Here is a 21,108-nt window from a genome sequence, read left to right as displayed (position 1 = left end):
TCTGCTCCAAGGAGGAAGAAAAGCGTCTGACAGAAGCCAGAGGCTCCACAGACAGCTGATGGAAAGAAGAGGTGTTTTCCAGAGCAACAAAGTTCAAGGTATGCTGCATTTTGGGCTAAAAGTGTGAACGCAGGAAGATTAATTCCCTGGTTCACGGAGCTGCGTTTCAAAGAAAACAAAAGCTCCGGGAGAAGAGGCCTGCATTCCACAAATTTTTGTGGTAGATAAGAAGTCCCATTGAAATGCATTGTTGCTAGGTAACGGAAAGATGGAAAGTTACTGGCAAAGGGGCTGGACTCTGAGTGTAAGCCTGGGAAAGCGAAACAAAACAAGAGAATGTTTTGGCTACAAGGTTTACGAGCTCTTGGAAGGGACTTTTCAATAGCAGCCTGAGTTTAGCTGCCAGGTGCAAAGAGCGTAAACAATTTGCAGTTTGCCTGCGTGAGAAAGAAAAAAACAGCTGTTGGATTTTGCAGCTTGTTTGGAGGTGAGAGAGGCTTGGCTTCAAGATGGATGCCAAGAAAGGAGGAGGTTTGCCTTGCCCTCCTTGCTTAACCAATGACAATTATGCATCTTGGTCTGTAAAGATGAAGGCCCTGCTGCAGAATCAGAGGCTTTTTGATGTAATTGAAAACCCCATCCCTGCAGCACCAACCAGAGGTTGGGAATCACGGAATGTAAGGGCCAGGACTGCTATAATTCTGTGTGTCTCAGATGATCAGTTGGTGCATGTTCAGCATTTAGAAAATGCGAAAGAGGTATGGGACACGCTGCGTACAACGCATCAGAGAGATGCTGTATTTTGAGAAATTGACCAATCTGAGACTTGCGCCTGATGGAGATGTTCAAGCGCACCTGACAGAAATGAAGTTTCTGCGTCAACAGATGGTGGAACGCAATTTCCGTCTTCAGGAGGAAGTGTTTTGCTTCATGATGATAAACAGCCTTAGCTGCACCTACAAGGTTGTTGCCAGTCAGCTTGGTTCCCTACCGGCCGCGCAGCTGACCGCGGAGAGAGTTTGTGCTGTGGTCCTGAATGAACACGACAGACTTGCTGCACTGGAAGAAAAAGACAGGGGGAGGGAAGAACAGAGTTCTATTTCCCCCACTGCTGATGCTACTGGGAAGCATGGAGTAGCATTGAGTGCTGTCCGATGCTACAATTGTGGACAGACTGGGCATCTACAGCGAAACTGTAAGAAGCCGCGCCAGTCAAGAGGAGCAAAGAGCAGCTCTACGAAGCCTCAGGCGTCAGGCAAAAGCCGTACCAAGTGCCAGGTAAAACCTGCAAAGGCTATGATGGCGAAAGGAACCACGCCAGATGTTGGGAACTCGTTCATACTTGACACGGGCGCAACGGTTCACATGTGCCCGCACAGAGGACTATTTTCGACGTTGAAGAAGCAAAGCTTCACTGTGAAACAGGCCAACGGTCAGGAGTTGGAAGCGACTGGAATTGGGACTGTGTATCTTGAGAGTCTAAACTTGACTATAAATGATGTTTACCTGGTTCCAGAACTGAGATTTAATCTGCTGAGCGTGTCGCAGATTGCAAAGAAAGGACTGAAACTGTCCTATGATGCTAAAAGCTGCAAGATCTACAAAGATGGAGAACTGTTTCTTACTGCCAAAGAGAAAGATGGACTGTATTTGTTGACTTTTGATCAAAGTGATTACATGAAATGTAATTCTTCTGTTTCTAACGAAATCTCTCTTGCAGGTGTGACCAGTGTGAGCACCAGGAAGGTGACGAAGAAGGTCGACAGAGCATTTCAGCGGGTGTATGCTGATGTGATTGGTCCTCTAGAACCATCTAGAGGCGGTGCACGATTTTACCTTGTGTGTGTGGATTGTTTCACTAATTATTCTTGGGTTTATATGATGGAGAAACCGCAAGAAACTTTAGAAAAGTTTCAGGAGTTTTGTGACAAGGTTAAAAGTATGCATGATGCTAACATTGATTGTCTTTTCACAGATGACAAACAAGTTTTTCTGTTACAGAAGTTTCAGAAGTTCCTGGATGGAAAAGGGATAGACCACAAAGTGGCAGTTTCGCAAGAAGCGTGGAACAGGGGGATCTGTGTAAAAGTGAACAAAGAATTGCAAAAGGGAAAGAATGCGCAATTGCTGAGTTCACATTTACCACATGAATATTGGGCCGAATCGCTAGCGTCCTATCTTCATGTGTGGTTGAGAAAGGTCTCAACAGAGTTGGGATGTTCTCCTTTTGAGAAGCTGTTTAATAGAAAACCTTCTGTTGCCTATTTTAAGGTTTTCGGGTCTCATGTGAGAACAGAAGCTCCAGGTGGTGTAAAGAATGCCAGAGGCATTTTTGTGGGTTATGAAAAGGGTCTCTACAGAGTAATTTTGTCTGAATCTGGTCAGGTGATTCTCACAAAGTTCCTAGAGAGTGCTCCAAAGCAAGAGCGGGTAGTACAGACATTTCCCACAGGAAACGATTCAGATGATGATGATGATGAGTTTGATCTTATTGAGTTCAGTAGTACTGATGATGACAGCGATAGCTCAGACAGCTCAGTTGTCACAGTCATTGAGAGGAAATCTCACACAATGGATAGACCTTCACAGGTAAAGGAAGAACCACTGATTGCTACTGGTTCTCAACAGAATCCAAAGGTTGAACCAGTGAGCACAGAGGATCAGAACCTCATACGTAGGTCTGAGAGAGCAACGAAGGGTGTACCACCCAAGAGGTATTCAAAGGAGTTTGCTAACCTTGCATATGTTGCTATTGTAAACGACCAAGGACAGATTGAAGCTGTGTCTGAGTCAGAGACAAAGGCACAACAGAGAGTTGTTAACCGAGGTAATGCGAAGTCACACAACCAGAGAGGTACATTGGTTAAACCAGTGGCGGGTAGTTCCAAGGGTGGAACTGAAACAACAGGGGAATGTTATAAATATAACAACTGTTTGTTTTCTTCTCTGGATGACGCTTTGCTCGCAGCACACATTGATACTTTAGGGGGAGTATGTTACCATAAAGCACCAATGCTGCAGCAAGCAAAGGCTTTAGCAGCTCAGCCAGCTGCTTGTGGCTGGAAAGCCAGACAGGATGTTTGTGACTGTTGCCATGGGAACAAAGGGGCAGTCCATTCTGTACTGAGCACCGGATGTTAGCTCTGTGTGTGTGTGTCATATGACCCGTACTGGATGTACTTGGGAGGAGTTTTCTCTTGCTGTTGTTGAGTGCAGACATGTTTCTCTGTACTGATGTAAGAGGCAGAAATAAATGATGTAAATAGTTTTCTGTCTGCTTCTTTCCCCTCCCTGGGGACACCAAAGGGGAGAGAGGAAGAACGGTGTGTTCCTCTCATACATCTGAGAAGAATCACCGGACCTCGCCTGCTTATCAGCAGAGGTTGGGAGACGCGGGGAGGTCGACAGGAATATCTGCCGGTGCCTACGTTGTGGCACATTCCTCTGACCCAGGCAGAATTCCAACAGGCTAAAGGAAGAAAAGGTATAGCGGGCTCACTGTGGAAGAAAGCCACAGAGAAAACTATTGGTGTTGATGCTGTCAAGAGAATGGTGCAGGAGGGCTCTTGCTCCACCTATTTGGGCATGTAACTTCCTCTTGGGAGAAGTGGACTGCACGCTTAAAAGCAAAAAGGGGTTGAATTTAGCTTTAGAAAATTCCAGACATCATGCTGCATAAATGCATGATTTATTTGTCCCTGAACAGGGAACACAAAGAATAAATGCCTTACACCAGTCTTCCCATTGCATGTGGTTTGAAAATCAAGATCTTCTCTGCCCTTCCCAGATATCCTGATCTTTCTATCAGTCTGTATCTTCAGGTCTCCAGTTCCAATTCTTCCATCTTCCCTGCAGATTCCTCAGACACAAACTCAGATTTATCCTTCCAAAACATATTCACCATCTCCAGTGATTCTAAAACTCAAGGTGGGAGCTGAATACCATATGCCCTCTGAAGAAAGATTTGAGGCATTCCTGCCCCAAAGGAACACTCCTGTAAGGGTCTCTTATAGGGTCTCTATAAGTGTATTTCATTTCCAAGGACTTGTATTCTGTTTTGGAGATGATGAGGAAGGGAAGCACTATTGGGTGGATTGCTTAAGCAGGCAGGTTGTACCTGTGAATAAGTCCCACTGATCACCGTGGAATTCCCTTCTGAATACAGGATTGCACTCTGAAGCACTTTATGATTAGTAGAAATGAGTGTATGTTGCACCAAACACAGCCCTAGAATCTTTGAAATTTGGCCATAGCACCCCACTGACTGCATGGCTGTTCACAATCTTTTAATGCGAAGGCTTTGGATGTGGGGTTCTGAGGGGAAAGTGTTGGAAAAGCAGTTGAAAGGTTTTAGATACAGAGTAGGATGCCCCCAAGAAGGCTTGGACTATAATATTCTCCACCACCTCCAGCCAGCATAGCCACTAGTCCTGGATGGTAGGGGTTGTAATCAAAAACATCTGCAAGGCACCAGACTGGCTACCCTTGGTTTAGAATGTACTGGTACTAAAAACAGCAAAACAACCTAAAAGAGAGGTGAAACTTAACTGACCCATGTGCCAATGGCATAAGCAGGAAGGCATTTTCTGTTAAATGAGAAGAGATGTAAGAACGGCTCATAGAACAAGCTTATTAAAATGTCCCCCCCCCCCCCCCGTTTAGAACTTGGCAATAAAGCTAAAGAAATTATTTGGGGTGGGGGGTGACTCAATCACACTCATATTTGAATCTTGTACTTACAAAACTGTGGGAAGAAACAAGTGTCTCCTCCTTGTTTGTGAGGACGGTCCCACTGAGACTACGTGCAATGCGGCGGAAGTTCTCTGCACTGTACATTTCCTCTTCTGGCTCTCTGCCGTGGTTTCTTGGGTATGGTACCTGAAGAGATGTTGCCATTGAAAACGGGCATACAACACTGTTAGCTAAAGGAGACCACAGCAATATGACACACAGTTTCAGAAATGGACACTGAAATTACATCGATCATTAACATTTCCATTTCAGAAATGGCAAAAATAAGGAAGCAAAGGGGGGCATTCTACGAATGGATTTCCACTTGTGCCCCAGGACTTCTCCCCCTACACATGCTCCATGCCACCCCCAAATCTGCTTCAGAGGGTTGTTGGAACCCCTAGCACAATGGGAGGAGAGAGGGAGAACGTTCCATTGCACAAGCAGAAATACTTGCATTGATGGAACAACTTTCTTAGCACTATGTTAGGTTCCACCCAAGGCTGCAAAGCAATAGAAATCAGTTTGCATCAGATTTAGAAAATAATGGTATTATGCTGGATGTGGAGAAGCCATCTTAAAATGCAGCAACTATGTTCAGCATCAGGTTAGCCCAGCTCAAGAACTGTTCCAGCAGAATGTGGAAATTGAACAGTTTGCTCTGTATTGATTTAAGTCCACTGGGAAAGGACTGGCATATGTGTGCTTGGGTTTAGAACATTATTTCTTTCATCTTATGGTTCAGTAAACCATACTAAAAAGTTATTAGGATCATGACCAGGTAAACTTATTTAGTTGCCCCTACTTCTAATGCTAGGGACGCGGGTGGTGCTGTGGGTTAAACCACAGAGCCCAGGACTTGCTGATCAGAAGGTCAGCAGTTCAAATCCCCACGACGGGGTGAGCTCCCGTTGCTCGGTCCCTGCTCTTGCCAACCTAGCAGTTCGAAAACACGTCAAGTGCAAGTAGATAAATAGGTACAGCTCCAGCAGGAAGGTAAACGGCGTTTCCGTGTGCTGCTCTGGTTCACCAGAAGCGGCTTAGTCATGCTGGCCACATGACCCGGAAGCCGCACGCTGGCTCCCTTGGCCAATAAAGCGAGATGAGCGCCGCAACCCCAGAGTCGTCCGCGACTGGACCTAATGGTCAGGGGTCCCTTTACCTTTACCTTACTTCTAATGCTGGATATGATGAAAGGTTTAATCTAAAACAAGTATTTATAACTGCCCGGCTTCTACCTCTTCATTTCCTCACATCTTTTTAGCATTCCTTTATTTAACACAACCCTCTTTTCAGCACACATGTACAATGTGTTGCTACCTTGGAGACTGGAGATGCAATGGTTCCATAGAGGTTACGTTCAATCTCTGCTGTTGGTGTTTTTGAAAGACCCATGCAAGCTACACCGCGCATCTTTCTGGTAGGTAAGTTTGCAGATGCTGTGGGGGAAGGGGAGGGGGAAAAGTAGTGGTAAGCTGAACTTTTAAGTATACATCTGTAAAACATTCAGGTTTTTCCTGCCAACCATCAGTGATCAGTACAGTAGTATAAACTATGAGAGCTAGCAAAAAGAACAGAGATCTTTATAATCTATCCCATAACCTATTATTTTACAGGACACCATATTTAAGGTTCAGAAACAATTAAGTCACAATTTAAAATTATACAGTTCCAATTCATTTTTATTACGCAGATTATCAGTAGTAAAATAATTAGCTAAATTACTCATAACTTAGTTTCATATTCTTATACCTTCACAGCTATTGCCTTAGTTTTCTTCATATTAACCAAGGTGAAAAACTATATGTGTGTTTGGCAGAGGAGCTGCACTGTCTGCACCAGTGACTGTTTTTCACCAAGCTGCACAACTGAACTTTCCTTGGAGCACTCAAAGGCCACTGATGGCAGAACACAGGAAGAATGGTAGGGCATGGCCATTCAACACATGGAATTAAATTTACTCATCCTGTTGCCTCCCAATTACAACCCATGCTGGCCTAGGAGCATTGAAAGCTCAGCATATACAGGGAGCAAAACCAGGAAAAGTGGAAAGATTGAAGGAAGGATATGGCAGGGGAGGGGAAGACTAGAACCTTAAGACTACAAATTTCTTTCCGCAGGGCCTGTAAGACAGAGTTGTTCTGCCTGGCCTTTGGCTTGGAACCAATTTGATTCCCTCCCCCTCTTTCTTTTTTCTTTTTCCTTTCTCCACCTGTGATGAGGCTGCATTTTAATATTTTAATGTTTCAATATTTTAATTGTTGTATTTTAATCTTGTTTTTAAGTTGAATTCATTCAACTTGTTTTTATTATTGCTTGTTAGCTGCACTGAGCCCGGCCTTGGCTGGGGAGGGTGGGGTATAAATAAATATTATTATTATTATTATTATTATTATTATTATTATTATTATTATTATTACAAGGGCCTTACCCTAACCCCTTCTATTCTACCAGTCCAATTTTGGCTATTACCATCAATTTAGGGAAAAGGCAGGCATGATCTGCTGAGTAAAAGACTCATCCTACAATGTCAGAATATTGCATAACCGTGGCTTCTTCCTCATGAAATGCACATTTCTATTTTTTAAACTTAGGAAAAGCCACAGCTTGCTAAAAGTTTGTAAAAAATGCAGTTCCAGATGCCAAGCTAAGAGGGTTATCTTGACTGAAGATAGGTCATGATTAATGAGAATTGCTGCAAAACTGTTGATTATCGTGTTCATAAAAATTGAATTCTTCCGAGGAATAATAACCCATCAAATATGAGGTTCTGGCATAGAAGAAAAGTAGGTATGACTTGTAGGAAATAGCACAAGAACACTCCAGTTAATGGCAGAGGTTTGAGCTTTTGCATGGAGCTTGATAGACTTGCGCACCAAGGGAAACCTTTACAAGGAACGTGCACAGATCGAATGAAGAAAGTGACGGAACATCAAAGCATATCAGTTCAGGGGGAAATGTTGGCAGCATTTTCCTGGCGATATAGATTTCTCTGCATAACTTGTGTGCTTTAAGCATTTATTTCATGACATGTTCGTTTTACACATTTGTTTCCAAAAATTTCATATTTTGCCTTTTTGAGCAACAGAAATTATACTGCAAACTCCCAATGTTACCAACTGGTGCAATATATGTCAAAACATGCAATGCCACTGGCCTTTAATTTAAATCGAAATGCCTTTTATACACTCCAAGGCACTGAGTACTTGCAATATTTTGCCAGTCTAGGCCCCTATATATATATATATATACATATATGGCAATTCATAGCATTTACATTACCTGTCTTGCCCAATGGATGCCAGGGATTGTCCAGCCTTCCTGATACAGACTGGCTTGTCTGAGATGCCTGTAAGCTAGCCTGATACAGTGACTCCAGCTCAGAAATCTCCTGTTCTGTGTCTTCATTCCACTGTGGGTGCTTCTGTATTGGGTCCTCCCCAAAGGCTACTTGATGAGACACAGGCGACTTGTTCCTAGGCACCGGAAGACAGGTGGCACTCTTGCAATCCAGCTGAGAACTATAATACCTTTTAACATTGTCTACCCAACAGTCCACGGGCATAGATGTAACCAAGCCAGCAAGATTGCCGTCATTCACCTCTCTCACTTCTCCCTCGTGGTTGAACTTCCCTGGGGATAAGTCAGGATCTACGGAACATTGTTCCCCTTTGTTACACAGTTCTTCATTGTGTGATCCAGAACTCTCGGACATTTTACTGTGAGCACTAAAATAATTTCCGGAACTGAACTTGTCTCTAGAACTCAGGCACGAGTTCAACTTTTCAGCAAGCCATATTCCATTCTCTTGCCTTCCAACTACTGGCTGCCTATGCCCTAGGAATTGAGGATTGCTGAAGGGCTCCTGCTGTAACATTGGAGCATACTGATCATGACAGACAGACGCTTCCCTTTCTTTCTCATGAGTGCCCTCCTTCTGGGGGACACCCTGCAACCGCTGAAATTGCTCTGCAAGGGAGCGAACATGCCCCTTAGCACTGATCATCTCAGGTTTCAGAGAACCCCCACTGACAAATTCTTCCTGTGAGTGATGTAAACTCTCATGGCTGTTTGCTCTTGGGTACCTATTTGCAGTCGGCAATGGATCTGGAGGACAGTGGGGCAAAGGGGAAAGAGAAGTCAGGGTTATGGCGTGATTGGCCCACTGCTGCTCAACAAGAGGCCTCTCTGAAAAACCTGATGGTTTGAAGCATGGATTATGAATGCTGTTTTTATCAGATGGTGCTTGTGCTGGATGTGAAGAGGGGAAGAGCGTAGGCAAAGATCCAGAGTTTACCATGTTACTTTTCAATTTGCAATATGGTGTGAGAGAAGCCACTATGTTATGCACTTCTTCGAGCTTACTGCTACTGCTGCAATCCTTATTGTCTTTTAGACTAGTGGGAGAGACTCCCTCTCGCACTGTATCATGGCAGACTTCATTCTCCGTTCCAGTGGATCTGTCACCCACCCCATGTCTACTTGGAAAAGAGGGAGCTCGATCACTGAAACCAGCAGAAGCAGTTTGAAAGTTCAGAGAAGGCTTGCAAGAGGGGTTGCTTTCAGGAGGAGGTGGGAGAAAGGACTTGGGATAGGATGACTGCATTTCATGATGGGAAGCAGGTGGATGGAAGTAAGAACTGGACCCAAGTTCTGCTTCTCTGCTGGGTTCCAGTACAATCTTCTGGCTCAGCAGTACTTGGAGCGGGCCAGTCTGTTCACTGAAACACACATAAAATCACAGTCAGTTTTTAGTGCTTCTTAACTGGAAAACAAATCTTAGGATGAATTTGAAACCCCTTGTGCGCCACCAACGCCCACTCTAATTCACCTTCAACAAGGCACATTGTTAATTCTTCTAGCATTTTAAAAAATAATAAATTGGTGGGGTGGGAGAAGAAAGGCTACTGATTTCAGGATAACATTTAGTCTTCTTACAGGCGTGAGTCCCATTGGTACTTATCATCATCATTCACAAAGCAGTATCCATAACAAAGACCTTTAGTGTGCATTCTGTCAAAATACTCCTAGTTAAAGTGCATGTGAAATGCAGTTGCAGCTTGGAAGATATCTAGAGGGAAACCCAAACACGGAGTATGTTTTTTTAATCTGAGTAGGGCAGAGGAGATCCTCATAAAACCAAGAAGATGCAATTCCTAGCTTATGTGCATCATCTGCTGTGTTATGGTAGAACTCTTCTTAGAACTTATTTTCTCCACATTTTTTTTTAAGCTGAAGTTTTCCAAAAGAAAGTGTAAAAGGAAGTTTGAAGGTATCATGCAGAAGATTCAACCAGTAAGCACTTTAGATGGAGTTGACTCTTCACCCTGAGAACCAGTGACTATAATAGTGTTACAAGTTGATTTACTCTCCACATTAAAAATTACCTTTGAAGTAATGTTGTTTTAACATGAGCATTTCTGTAACAGATACATATCTACAAAATATAATACATAAAAGAATACTTTTTGTGCGTATGGTGATGTCAAATTTTAAAACTGTGATGGAACTTTATTTTCCAGAGATCTTATTTTCACTCATGTCTGTATAATACACACCGTAGGGATCTAAATTAGTATACAGTACACCACAGCACACTGTAATGGAGGAAATAACAAGAACTCTAGCTAATAACGTAACATGTTCTAAGTTTTGATGTCTTCCAAGTTTTTTGCCACAAGAGATTGTCACAACCACAACAGTCTGAATGAGAGGAAATAGGGCGATATGGTCCGGTTTCAATGTAACATCTCTCCAACGACCACCATAAGGTGGGTAAATTGATAACTATTAAATCTGAAGCAAAACTAGCCTGGATTTTGGAAAAAATACCTAAGGGCAGAGTCTCTTTTCTCTAGCCCTTTCTGCCTGCCCCCAACCCAAAGGATTTTGGCTTTCAGGCCAGTTTCCAGCTAAATCTCAAAAGGACTAGAAGAAAGCTGTAACAAGCAAGGCTTAGCATAAATCTGCATTGTGTTATTTGTGCTTTTTAAAAAGCATACTCAAACTGGCCACTTTCATTCTGAAGAAAAAGCAGCTGTGCGTCCCAAGTCTGAAATGTGTTCTTGGTTTGGATTTGCGGATCATACCAACTTCCTGCCTGCCACTCGCTCTCTTCACACCCACCCCAACTGCTATTTGCCCTTTACTATAAAGCAATTTGGCCATATGATACAGCTATTGTTGAAGCTGAGGAAAATTTGAACATGTGTCTCTTTTCAGATGCATCTCTGAAGTACTAGAGTAGGGAGGTTCTCATCCCCCTTGATACTAAGAGAGTTTTCCTGCTTCCAAGTCCCCAAATTTCAGAACACAGGAAGCAACCCTCCAATGCATGGAAAAGAAACGGCATGCCCCAGAACTGAGCAGAAGTCAGGATACTTCCAAAGACTTACTGACTATCTCTCTACTAAAGACTTCACTGAATACTAGTTTGGAAAAAGGCATGCTTCCACATTTTATTTGCTAGTTTGTGTGCATTTTGGGACGTTAGATACAATTTTAAAAATCAGCTTGCTACCACATAAGTATTGATCCTGGTTCAGTACCTGTAACTTGGCGTTGACAATTTGATTGGTACTGAAGAACATGCTCAAACACTTTGTGCCACATTCTAAAACTACTTTGCAGACCAGGAAGCCTCCATACACACAAACTTGGTTAAAAAATAGTAATTCAGGATTTGCAGAAATCAGACAATAACTGATTGTATGGCAGTCAGTGTTGGGTTGCTGGGGTGCACACACCCTGTGGACAGCTATTGCAGGGTCATCATTGTGATTTCCGACGATGTCTCGTCAAAACTCATTAATAGAAGGGCTTTCTTTTATCTACATGGCGTATTCAACTTTGGTATTGTAAAGCATTTCTTCTTCTTTTTTACTCTCACTCATTCACATCGTATTTTGGCCTTCACACGGCTCCTTTTTTAAATGGTACCGTCACCTATCTATTATTTTTTTCTTTGTGGTGAAGAAAACCTGCCTGGGTTAGCAAACCACTATCAATTTCTTTAAATACCTTACTAGACAATTGTTTTATTGTACAATTAATGCAAAGCTGTTGCACTTGGCTGTTGCAGTGGATCTCTCTCTCTGTCTTTCTCCTTATAGGTGGTTCTGTTTTGTTTTCTCAGCATCTAAACTGCCATTTTGTTGTTGTGATTCCCCCTTAGCTAGGCACATGCAGTAAATTTCCCTGTGTGCCCCTGCTGGTTCCTTGTTGGCCAACATCCACAGTATCACTAGTGATAAGGAACATTCACTCAGCTCCTATGCCCACACCATTCTCAGCCTTTCAAAAAGGAGAGGTACTGGGGACTTCCGGGTTGGCGCCATCGCCGAATGGCGGACTCCCTCCGAGCTCCGGAGGGAGCCTGCTCGGCAGGGGCTGGGTCCTACCGCACCGGCGATGCGGGGACCCTTAAAAACCACGGCCACGAGGGCCGTGGACATGGAGACTCGGCTGGCACCGTCAGCGCCCTCCCGACTCGTGAAGGAGCCTTTTTAAAGGCTACGGATCGGGTGCCGGGGAGAAGCGTGGTGCTTTGAGTCCTCTGCTATCCCTGCCGAGCGCAGCCGCATGCCATCTGGCGGAGAGCGCTGACTTCTTCCATTGAAAATTCGGACTTTTTAACAACAACCCGTGAGTAATTTGGAAACTGGGTTTAAAAGGAGGAAAAAAAGAATTTCCTTTTGATTTGGACACGAGCAGGGGGGGATCCAAAAAGGAAGTCAGTCCCCCCCCCTATTGTAAACCTTCTAAGACAAGGACGGGGAAACCAAGGTCCAAAAAGATTTGTATTGCTGATAAAAACTAAGAATTCCACGATGGGAAATTATAAGAACTGTGCTGGAGGACGAATTGAGGGAGAAGAAACGTAACCCCCCCCCCGGGAACCGGGGTGATTGAAGAGAGAGCCTGGTGAAAAGAGTCGGAGATTTTGACAGCTGTCAAAGTAGCTGTCAAAGTCGGAAAGCAGAGAGGATTTTATTATGAGAACTTTGCTGGCTAAATTTGTTATAATTTGCTACAACTTTTTAAAACCTGGATACAAAATGGCGAAAACATGGATAACAATCGGACTTTTGGACTAGAGAAAACAAAGTTACAACAATCCCCCTAGAGGAGTTTCGGGACATTACAAAGATGGTCGTAAGTGGAAAAATACCATTGGAATTTTATAGAACTGGTTATCTTCTGGGAAAGCTGCAAAACGGAAATAATATTTTGTCTACAGGGTGTACAGCTAAAGGAGACAATAGAATTTTCTATTGAAGAAAGGAAGGGACTGAACGCAAGTTTTTGTTCCTGAATAACAATAATCCCTGCAGACTTACTAAGCTTCTGAATTAGAACGTTTCAGCAGCGGAACAAGAGGAAACTGGACTACAATTTGGAAAGAACAATGGGGGGAGCTTTATTAAAGATCTGAAGTTAAGTGTTTTAAAAAATAATTATGAAAGGAAAAAAACCAAAAAAAAAAAAACCAGCAAGGAGTTGGGGGAAAATAGGCGATTTATGGATTGTAAGAATTCCAGGCGGATAACATGGTTTGGTGGTCAGGGGGAAATTAAACCGGGGACAGAGGGGGAGAACTAAAATCCAAAGGCTTGTTAATTTCTTTTTTTGAACTGGTTTTGTTTCATCTATTATATCTTTTATTTCTTATTTCTGATATTTCTATTATGTGGGGTGTCTTTATTATTAAAAAAAAAAGGGAAATTGTGGAATAAAAATGGGGTGGGCCCTGGGAAAGAAATCTTTGGCTTTTTATCAAGGGTATTGATGAGGAGTGTAGAAATTTTAAATTCGAACAATGGTCTAAACAAATTAAGTTTTTAATCAGAATTGAGAGCTTGTGGAGCCAACAATATGAAACAGGAATATGATAGGGGTGGGGGAAGGGGGGAGTCCCAGAAAGTGGATATATGAAAATAAGGTTCTGAATGTATTTTAACTTTTTACTTTCTGTATTTTTGAAAATTTTAATAAACATTATTTAAAAAAAAAAAAAATCAAAAAGGAGAGGTACTATTATTCCCTGTTGGAAGAATGGAAGAAGAGTGGCCTTTAGAAATGAGCACAGCAAACCCCCCAAAACCAGCAAGCTTACTGCCTTATGAGCAGCATTCCTCAACCACTGTGCATACTTTACAGACTTTTTAAAAATGAGATGTATACTTCCATCTTCAGCACTAGAATGCATATTCCACCCCCTACCCCTGCCAAATTGAACATTTCCATTAAAACAAGACACCTTTCCCACATCTGTTACAGAGGCATTAACCTTTCAATGGATTGTGGTCCTAGTTCTGGATCAGGGTTTGCACTGTTCAACACCAAAAAAACAAAATCCAATTATTCTCACCACCTGGAGAGGTCCACGATATTCTAAGTTGCTTGGGGGCATGAGTTAAAGAAGGGGTTTCACACAAACCGGGGAACATATAAGCTCACTTCTTCTTTCCAGATCAGGCCCAATTCAGATCTGGAGTACTGCAATATTCTTAGTCTACCTTGAAGATTGGGTCATGTTGCCCCCCAGTGGCGGGTGGCGGGTGGGCGGCGGCTGTGCTGGCTGCTGTTGCTGCATGCGATCCTGGAGGCTCCGTGCTTTTCGGATACAGATTTGCAGCTTCTTATCGACTAGAGCTCTGCTGTGAGTGCTAGAGCTGGCATCATGCATGGCAAGTCTTAGTTTAGCTAAAAAGCAAAAGAAAACATAGCAGAAACAAAAACAAAACTGGGGGGGAGGGAGAGAAAAACAAAAGATGCAACAAAAACATAAAAAAGAAACATGCAAATACTGCCACAGAAGAGTCCACAAGGATGCATCCGTTCCCATTAATGCACATTCAGGTTAGCTATGTGTCCAAACAGGTTAATCAAAACTGAAAAGATACGAAGCTGAGTTTTGTTATTTTTCTTTTTTTAGGAAACCCCCTCTTCTCTGTGACATGGGTCACTCCCTGATGCATTGAAGCAACTAATTGTTTCATTTCAAATGGCCGTGTTTAGCTCCAAATACTGTAATAATACTCTATATACAAATGAATCTGGTCAGGATATGAAATCCAAGATATAGCCAGTTGGGACACTTGCTACCAGAGCCTTTATGAAGTCTGTATTTTGCCTTCTTGTTTCCTTTAATCCATGAGAACAGACTTCCAAAAAGAAATAGTTTCAACCTTCCAAAGCCATGACATTAGAAATCAGTTTGTCTGCAACCTTGCTAACCAGCAAGAAGGGAATGGAGGGTGGGGAAAGAGTCAGCCAATCAAAAATATAACGTATCAAAATAAAGAAATGCAGCAGCACATGTTCCCAAAAGTCACAGCACATGTCTTAAACTTATTGAAACACTGATGCCTCTTCTTCCATCACAAAATTTCAACTGGTACAGCATACACTCTCTCCTTTCTGGGGGGAATCAGGCTATATGCTGTACTTTGGGAATTTAAACTTTTTGAGAAACCAGTCTCTGAACTGGGGGGGAATGTATGCCGTGGGGGAGACAGGCCGCTGGAAAGCAGGAGGTAGAATAATACAGCATTCAGAACTGTTGGCATCAAGTGGAACATTTTTGTTCCTCTTTCTATTGCCTTAGTTCAAAAGGAGCCCCAGTCGGAAAAGGGGATGGGGAAACTCTAGGACTGAATTCCAGGGATGATGGTGCTCACAAAGAAGATGCTTCCATACACTTTTAAGACACACACAAGCTTTTTCCAACTGTGAGTTTGCATTGACCTGTCCAGTTTTACTTTCCTAAGTGATGATATTAGATATTAGTAAACTGCAAAAAGCGGGGTAAGCTGAAGCAATTAAGAATTACTTACATATAGCTTCATTACAGAGAGCCAAAGCTGCAGCACAGTCTCCCTTCTGCTCTTGATGCAGTGACTCTTCAAAGACTGAATCTGCCTCCTGCACAGACCTCTCAAAGCCATCAGTCCTCCCTGCAAGGGGGCAGCACTCTTCGTTTTCATTGACATTCTTTTCAAGTTTCCTTTCCCCGCTTCACCTCAGCAAAAGACAACATCCCCTCCCTAACGCAGAGCAACCTTAGCTCTGCAACATTTTGAATAGCAGACCCTTCTCAGAATCATAAGCACAGCAGAGAGAAAGAGAGGGAAAACTGTGGGTCAAATGCAGCTAAGCTATCCAGGGATTAAGAAGCAAGTATCATTAGTATGTTGATGATATCCAGTTTTATCCTTCATTTTCCTCTAATACAGGGAGGAGGTGGGTGGGCTAAATATGGAACCCAGGAGCAGTAATGAACTGGATAAGGGCTAATAAACTGAAGCTCAGTCCAGAAAAGGTAGAATATTTGTTCAGCCTGCTCTGGAGAGTTTCTTCTTCTCCTAAAGGGTCAGATTCACAGTTTGAAACTGCTGTTAATTTCAGCACCAACTTCAGATGTCCCTTTCATTATCTAAAGCTAGTGCACCAGCTGAGACTCCTCCCGGACTGAGATGGCTTAACCACCTGTCATCTATGCCCTGGCAACGTCCAAATTAACTACTGCAACATATTATATGTTGGACTCCCTTTGAAGACTATTCAGAAATGACAGCCTGTGTACAATGCAGTGAAAACGCTACTAACCAGAACTGATTGTTTGGAACATACCTTGCGGTTTTAAAAACAGCTTCCCTAGCTCTCTGTTCATTTTCAAGCTCAGTTCAAACTACTGGTTAGAGCAGTTGGTTTATTAACTCCATTTCTGTAAACTACTTTGAGGAACTTTGTTTAAAAGTGGATATAACATAGACAGAAAAAAAACTTCAGAATAAGAGGTATCACAAAACATATTATCTCTAGTGGAAATCTGTATATTTGTTTTTCATTCTTGGGCGTTTTATAGCTTCTGGGTGTAATTCATCTAGTTCACTCTTGACAGCAGCCCCAATGTAAAAAAATATTTCACTTATTTTCACTTATTTTAATGCCTTTAGAGCCCTTTGGGATCCAATGATAGGACAGAAAGGAAAGGAAATCAATAAAGCTAAGGACCTCCTTTTTCTACTGAAACACATCTAACAAACTCTGCAAGTATGTATGAAACTGCTACAGAAGTTACACTGCAACGCCCAAAGGGTATAAAATGATCTTTGTAGTAAACCATTCTCTCCCCATTTATCATCCTAGGCACAGATCAGCCAACCCCAATCCTACCGCTTCTGTGCAAGATGGATAGCCTGCCCATACATGTTACCCTGGTTTTGCAGTTCATCCAGGTCCATGAACCTGCTTGGGCGGGGATTAAAGCCCATTGCAGCCTCCAGTTCCTTTTCCCGCTTCCTTCGAAGTTCCTGCTCCTGGGCCCTCCTTGCCACTTCTTCCTGTAATTCATCCAGTTCACTCTTAGAAGAGACAAGCACCTCCCCGCCTTGAGAAGGGAAAAAACATCAAGAACACCACATTTTGTTAATAAACATGCCGTTTTCTTTCCAGGATTACACTGCCCCCCTCCCCCAAAATAAATTTGGTCAGTTTTCTTAAATCTACTATAGCTGATACAAAGTTTGTACCAAGCAATTACTTCCAATATGAGACTTATCAAGGAGGCGAAAACCTGCTATTTCTGCCCACACCAATACCTCTCTACTTGCTGGGCATGCAATTTTAGCATCATCTCCTATACCTTCTATTCTTTCACCACAAAACCCAAACCGCTGTACAATTTCTTGTTCCCCAAATTAGTCTGGAAAACATAGGCTGTTCCTTGGGCTTCTCATCCACCCCATTTCCTTTTGCTAATTCAGATCAATCTACGTTAAAACTCACTCCCCCCCCCCCCAGCTCTCTCAGAGTTCAGACATCATAATAAACCACAACCAATAAAGCTTAACTATGTTTAGTGCAGGGCTTGGGAACCTATGGACTCTGTGGTTGTTGGACTCCAACTCTCACAACTCCCATGGAGTTTGGCCGATGGTAAGGAATGATGGGGGTTGCAGTCCTACAACTTCTGGGTGGTTGCTGCAATGAAGTGACCAACCATAGCTTGTAATTAGCCAATAAACCCAAATTAGAAACCAGTTTGAAGCGGGTTTGCAAACAATGTTTTGTGCTATTGTTTAGTATGCTTTTACAAACCATGGTTATGACCACTGCTCCACCATTGAAGGCTCTTGCACCTAGATGTAGTAGTGCAGAATAGACTGAAAATGAAAGCAAGCATCTAAACAGTGATTTACCTGGTAAATATGTGTGTGTGTGTGTGTGTGTGTGTGTGTGTGTGTGTGTGTGTGTACAGACAGACACCCACCCACGCCAGCAATTTAGGATAACGCTTCATACAACTGATGGTATGGACTGCAGTTCACAAAAGCTTATGCCATAACAAATGTTGGTTTCTAAGGTACCACAAGGCTCTTTGTTGTTTACAAAAAAACCATGTATTTTTCTGGATGACAACAGCCTACTTCTAATTGTGGTTGCTTTTCATTTTCCCCACTGCCACAGCACCAAGCAAAAATAATACAACTGAAAACGTGTCAAGTGGCATTTCTATTAAATGGAACTGAAAGTATAAGAGAAAAGATTCATTCCTTTCTCAATATGCCTGATTATTCAGCAAATTGTGTATGTAGTGTGTTCTGTTCACACTGCAGGTGCTCTGAGCCCTCACAGCCTATCCCAGTCACTTGAGCTACCACCTTGTTGCTTTCACCAGACTTTCTTTTGGTGTTGAGGGCCAATGATACTCTGCCGCCAATACTAAGAACTTGTGCTAGTGTGACACAGTGAGGAATACCCACAGCTCTGATGCCTTCTACTTGTGTGAGATGAGGGGGGGAAACCCAGCAGGCGGAGGCAGTAATAGAAATAACATGCTCCAAGGACTGCAAGTACTTTAGGAGGGAAAATAAAACCTTACCATTACCGATGGCGTGCTTGTTCTTTGACCAGCTACTAGCAGTTGGTGCAGATTCTACCTCCAAGATACTGCTGCTATGTGATTTGGGAATGTTACGCCAGGCAGGAACAAAAGCTCCAGGTCGCTTCATATGAGAATCTCTTTAACCCGAAGAAAAGCAAGGTTATTCTATTATGAACTACTAGGGTCTGCTGTCCTTGCTTGTCTAACACACCAACCCTGCCTACTCACAAAGGCCTTTGCCAACCCACTTTCCACACCTGTCCAAACCCTTTCCACCTCACCCCTCCCCATTTTGTTCCTCCCCTGCCCTCCCAGTGTTTTTTACACTATAGGTGCAGTATTATTGTATAGCCTTTGCCCTAGAAGCCATGGATTTAGACCTGCCAGATCTTCAAAAGGTGATTTCCATACCTTCCTCAACATTAGTTAACATTTTTACCTTTTCAGTCGGAAGTATACAGATCCTAAAAGTAGAGGTTAAGGACCTATCCTGTATTTCACATATGGCATTCTGGCTCCTTAGAACCCCAAAATGCACTCCCATAGAATGGTCTAAAGTTAAGAACAAGGGGCTGAAATCTCTGGTGTTTTGTTTACTTCCAACACTGTAGTGAATTTATATTTTAGCTCAAACTCCAAGATCCTAGGCTTAGTTTATACATTAACCTCTTAACAGGAAGCTTCTTTATCTGGCCACTGTGGGCAATTCTGTCCCCCAGCAACACTGTTTTCCTGCACAGAGAAACAAGGAAATCACTCCCCAACAATTATCATTCCTTGTTATCTCTAATATTAGCTGCTCGGCTCCTCTTGTCTGCAGTTTAGAACAGAACATAAAGAGTGGGTGGGAATAACTAAAGTCAAATAGAACAAGAAAGTAAACAGTTTGGGACTTCCTTGTTCCTCTTTGCAAGAGATAGTGGGGCACTGTTGGCAAAGGAAAGTATAGTGTTGGCTGCCCTGCCCACTTGGGGAATGGGGCAAAATGAGAGATGAAAAGCATCCCTTCAACACATGCACCTGTAGCCAGTGTGGTGTAGTGGTTAAGAGCGGTGGACTCGTAATCTGGTGAACCAGGTTCAATTCCCTGCTCCTCCACATGCAGCTGCTGGGTGACCGTGGGCTAGTCACACTTCTCTGAAGTCTCTCAGCCTCACTCATATCACAGAGTGTTTGTTGTGGGGGAGGAAGGGAAAGGAGATTGTTAGCCGCTTTGAGACTCCTTAGGGTAGTGATAAAGCGGGATATCATATCCAAACCCTTCTTCAGTTGTCAATTTAGCAGCCATGAAAGCCCTTGGGAGGCCTGTGCAGATTTTTAATTTATTCTAATTTACAGACCATCTCTCCATGTAAGCTCCCAATGTGGTTAACAGAGAAATCTTGCGATGATATATTACGAGGGTAATGTGTGAACTGAGCTTTAGAGCACTGGAACTGGAACCAGGTTATATTTTTATGAAACTTACCTGGAGGTGCTGGAGCTCTCTGATAAAGGCATGTCCAGGCTGACTGGGCTGTTGCTGTTGCGTTCGCTGCTTTCATAGCCAGATTCCATCCTTTGGATCAGACGAGGTTGTTGATCCATCATATAGTGCGCACCCCGACCTAGAGTCCATTGCTTATACTTGTTGGGTTGGTTTGATCTTGTTTGGGAGATTGGCTCCTTTGGCTCCTCTTCCATAAATTCTTTAGCTGATAAGATACAAAGAACATGAGTGAAGAATCAAATTTTATTCTGTCACACTCTCTATACAATTCAGCATCCTAGAAAGATTGCTTGTCTGTAATTGATGTTCTTTCAGTTGTTATCAGTGCACTCAACACTGCTGGGACCAGTGCCTTCTAGAACCTTCGCCAGAGAACCAACACCTACCCTTCCCTCCCAGAAATACGAGGAACCTTTGGTTAAAGAGGTGAGCCAAGGACTTTTCCATTCAGTTCTTTCTAACTGCCAGCAGATTTTTTTTTGGGGGGGGGGGAGGAGAGGGGAAGCACCAACAGGGCTGTGTGACTGCACAGACGACCACTTGAAGAACATCAACTGCAGGTAAGCAACCAGTCTTTCTTCTTTGTGGTTTTCTAGATGTTATTGTCCCAGATAGCTGACCAGAGTGACTAGGGCTAATGGGAATCCAACAATGTCTGCAGGACCACAGGCTCCTCTTCCCTACTCTATAGAGGTCCCCTAAGACATAACTATGATGAAAGATAAAAGACGATTTTTTGAAAATCAGATTTAAATTGGGGTTTTTAATAAGTTATATTGAAAGTATATTTTTTTAAAATGGTTTAAATGAAATCTGGCTTTAATACAAATCAACATGATAAATAAGCTTGCCCTTAACAGATTGTCAGTTGCTATAGAGACTGGAAATAACCCTAAGCAAACAGAATGAAGCAAGCAAGTAAACAAAAACCCACTGGGTATGCTCAGTTGTGAATGAGCTCTCATCAATTACCAAAGCAGTATTTTCAAGCCACAAA

The 21,108-nt window shown here is 42.8% G+C and overlaps 1 protein-coding gene and 1 long non-coding RNA gene across 5 annotated transcripts in view; one reads left to right on the top strand and one right to left on the bottom strand.

The window, feature by feature from the left end:
• Window positions 1–21,108, bottom strand: part of USP54 (ubiquitin specific peptidase 54) — a 101,992-nt gene that overhangs the window by 8,259 nt on the left and 72,625 nt on the right. For all 4 annotated transcript variants that reach the window (XM_081006490.1, XM_081006493.1, XM_081006491.1 and 1 more), the window contains exons 14-21: window positions 20,091–20,316; window positions 18,620–18,759; window positions 16,952–17,125; window positions 15,570–15,689; window positions 14,250–14,436; window positions 8,014–9,452; window positions 6,052–6,170; window positions 4,741–4,878 (exon numbers count right to left, since the gene is read on the bottom strand). In XM_081006490.1, the coding sequence (XP_080862616.1) occupies window positions 4,741–4,878; window positions 6,052–6,170; window positions 8,014–9,452; window positions 14,250–14,436; window positions 15,570–15,689; window positions 16,952–17,125; window positions 18,620–18,759; window positions 20,091–20,316 (2,543 nt within the window). The remainder of the gene's footprint in view (window positions 1–4,740; window positions 4,879–6,051; window positions 6,171–8,013; window positions 9,453–14,249; window positions 14,437–15,569; window positions 15,690–16,951; window positions 17,126–18,619; window positions 18,760–20,090; window positions 20,317–21,108) is intronic.
• On the top strand, window positions 9,459–13,942 carry LOC308477712. Its single transcript, XR_013986668.1, has 2 exons — window positions 9,459–12,040; window positions 13,762–13,942. It is a non-coding gene; the product is annotated as an uncharacterized lncRNA (long non-coding RNA).

Source organism: Podarcis pityusensis (genome assembly GCF_964106645.2).
Source record: "Podarcis pityusensis genome assembly, chromosome: 5".
In the NCBI taxonomy this organism is placed as follows: Eukaryota; Metazoa; Chordata; class Lepidosauria; order Squamata; family Lacertidae; genus Podarcis; species Podarcis pityusensis.
The sequence above is the reverse complement of the archived record's forward strand: the minus strand, read 5'-3'. Positions and strand labels throughout refer to the sequence as shown.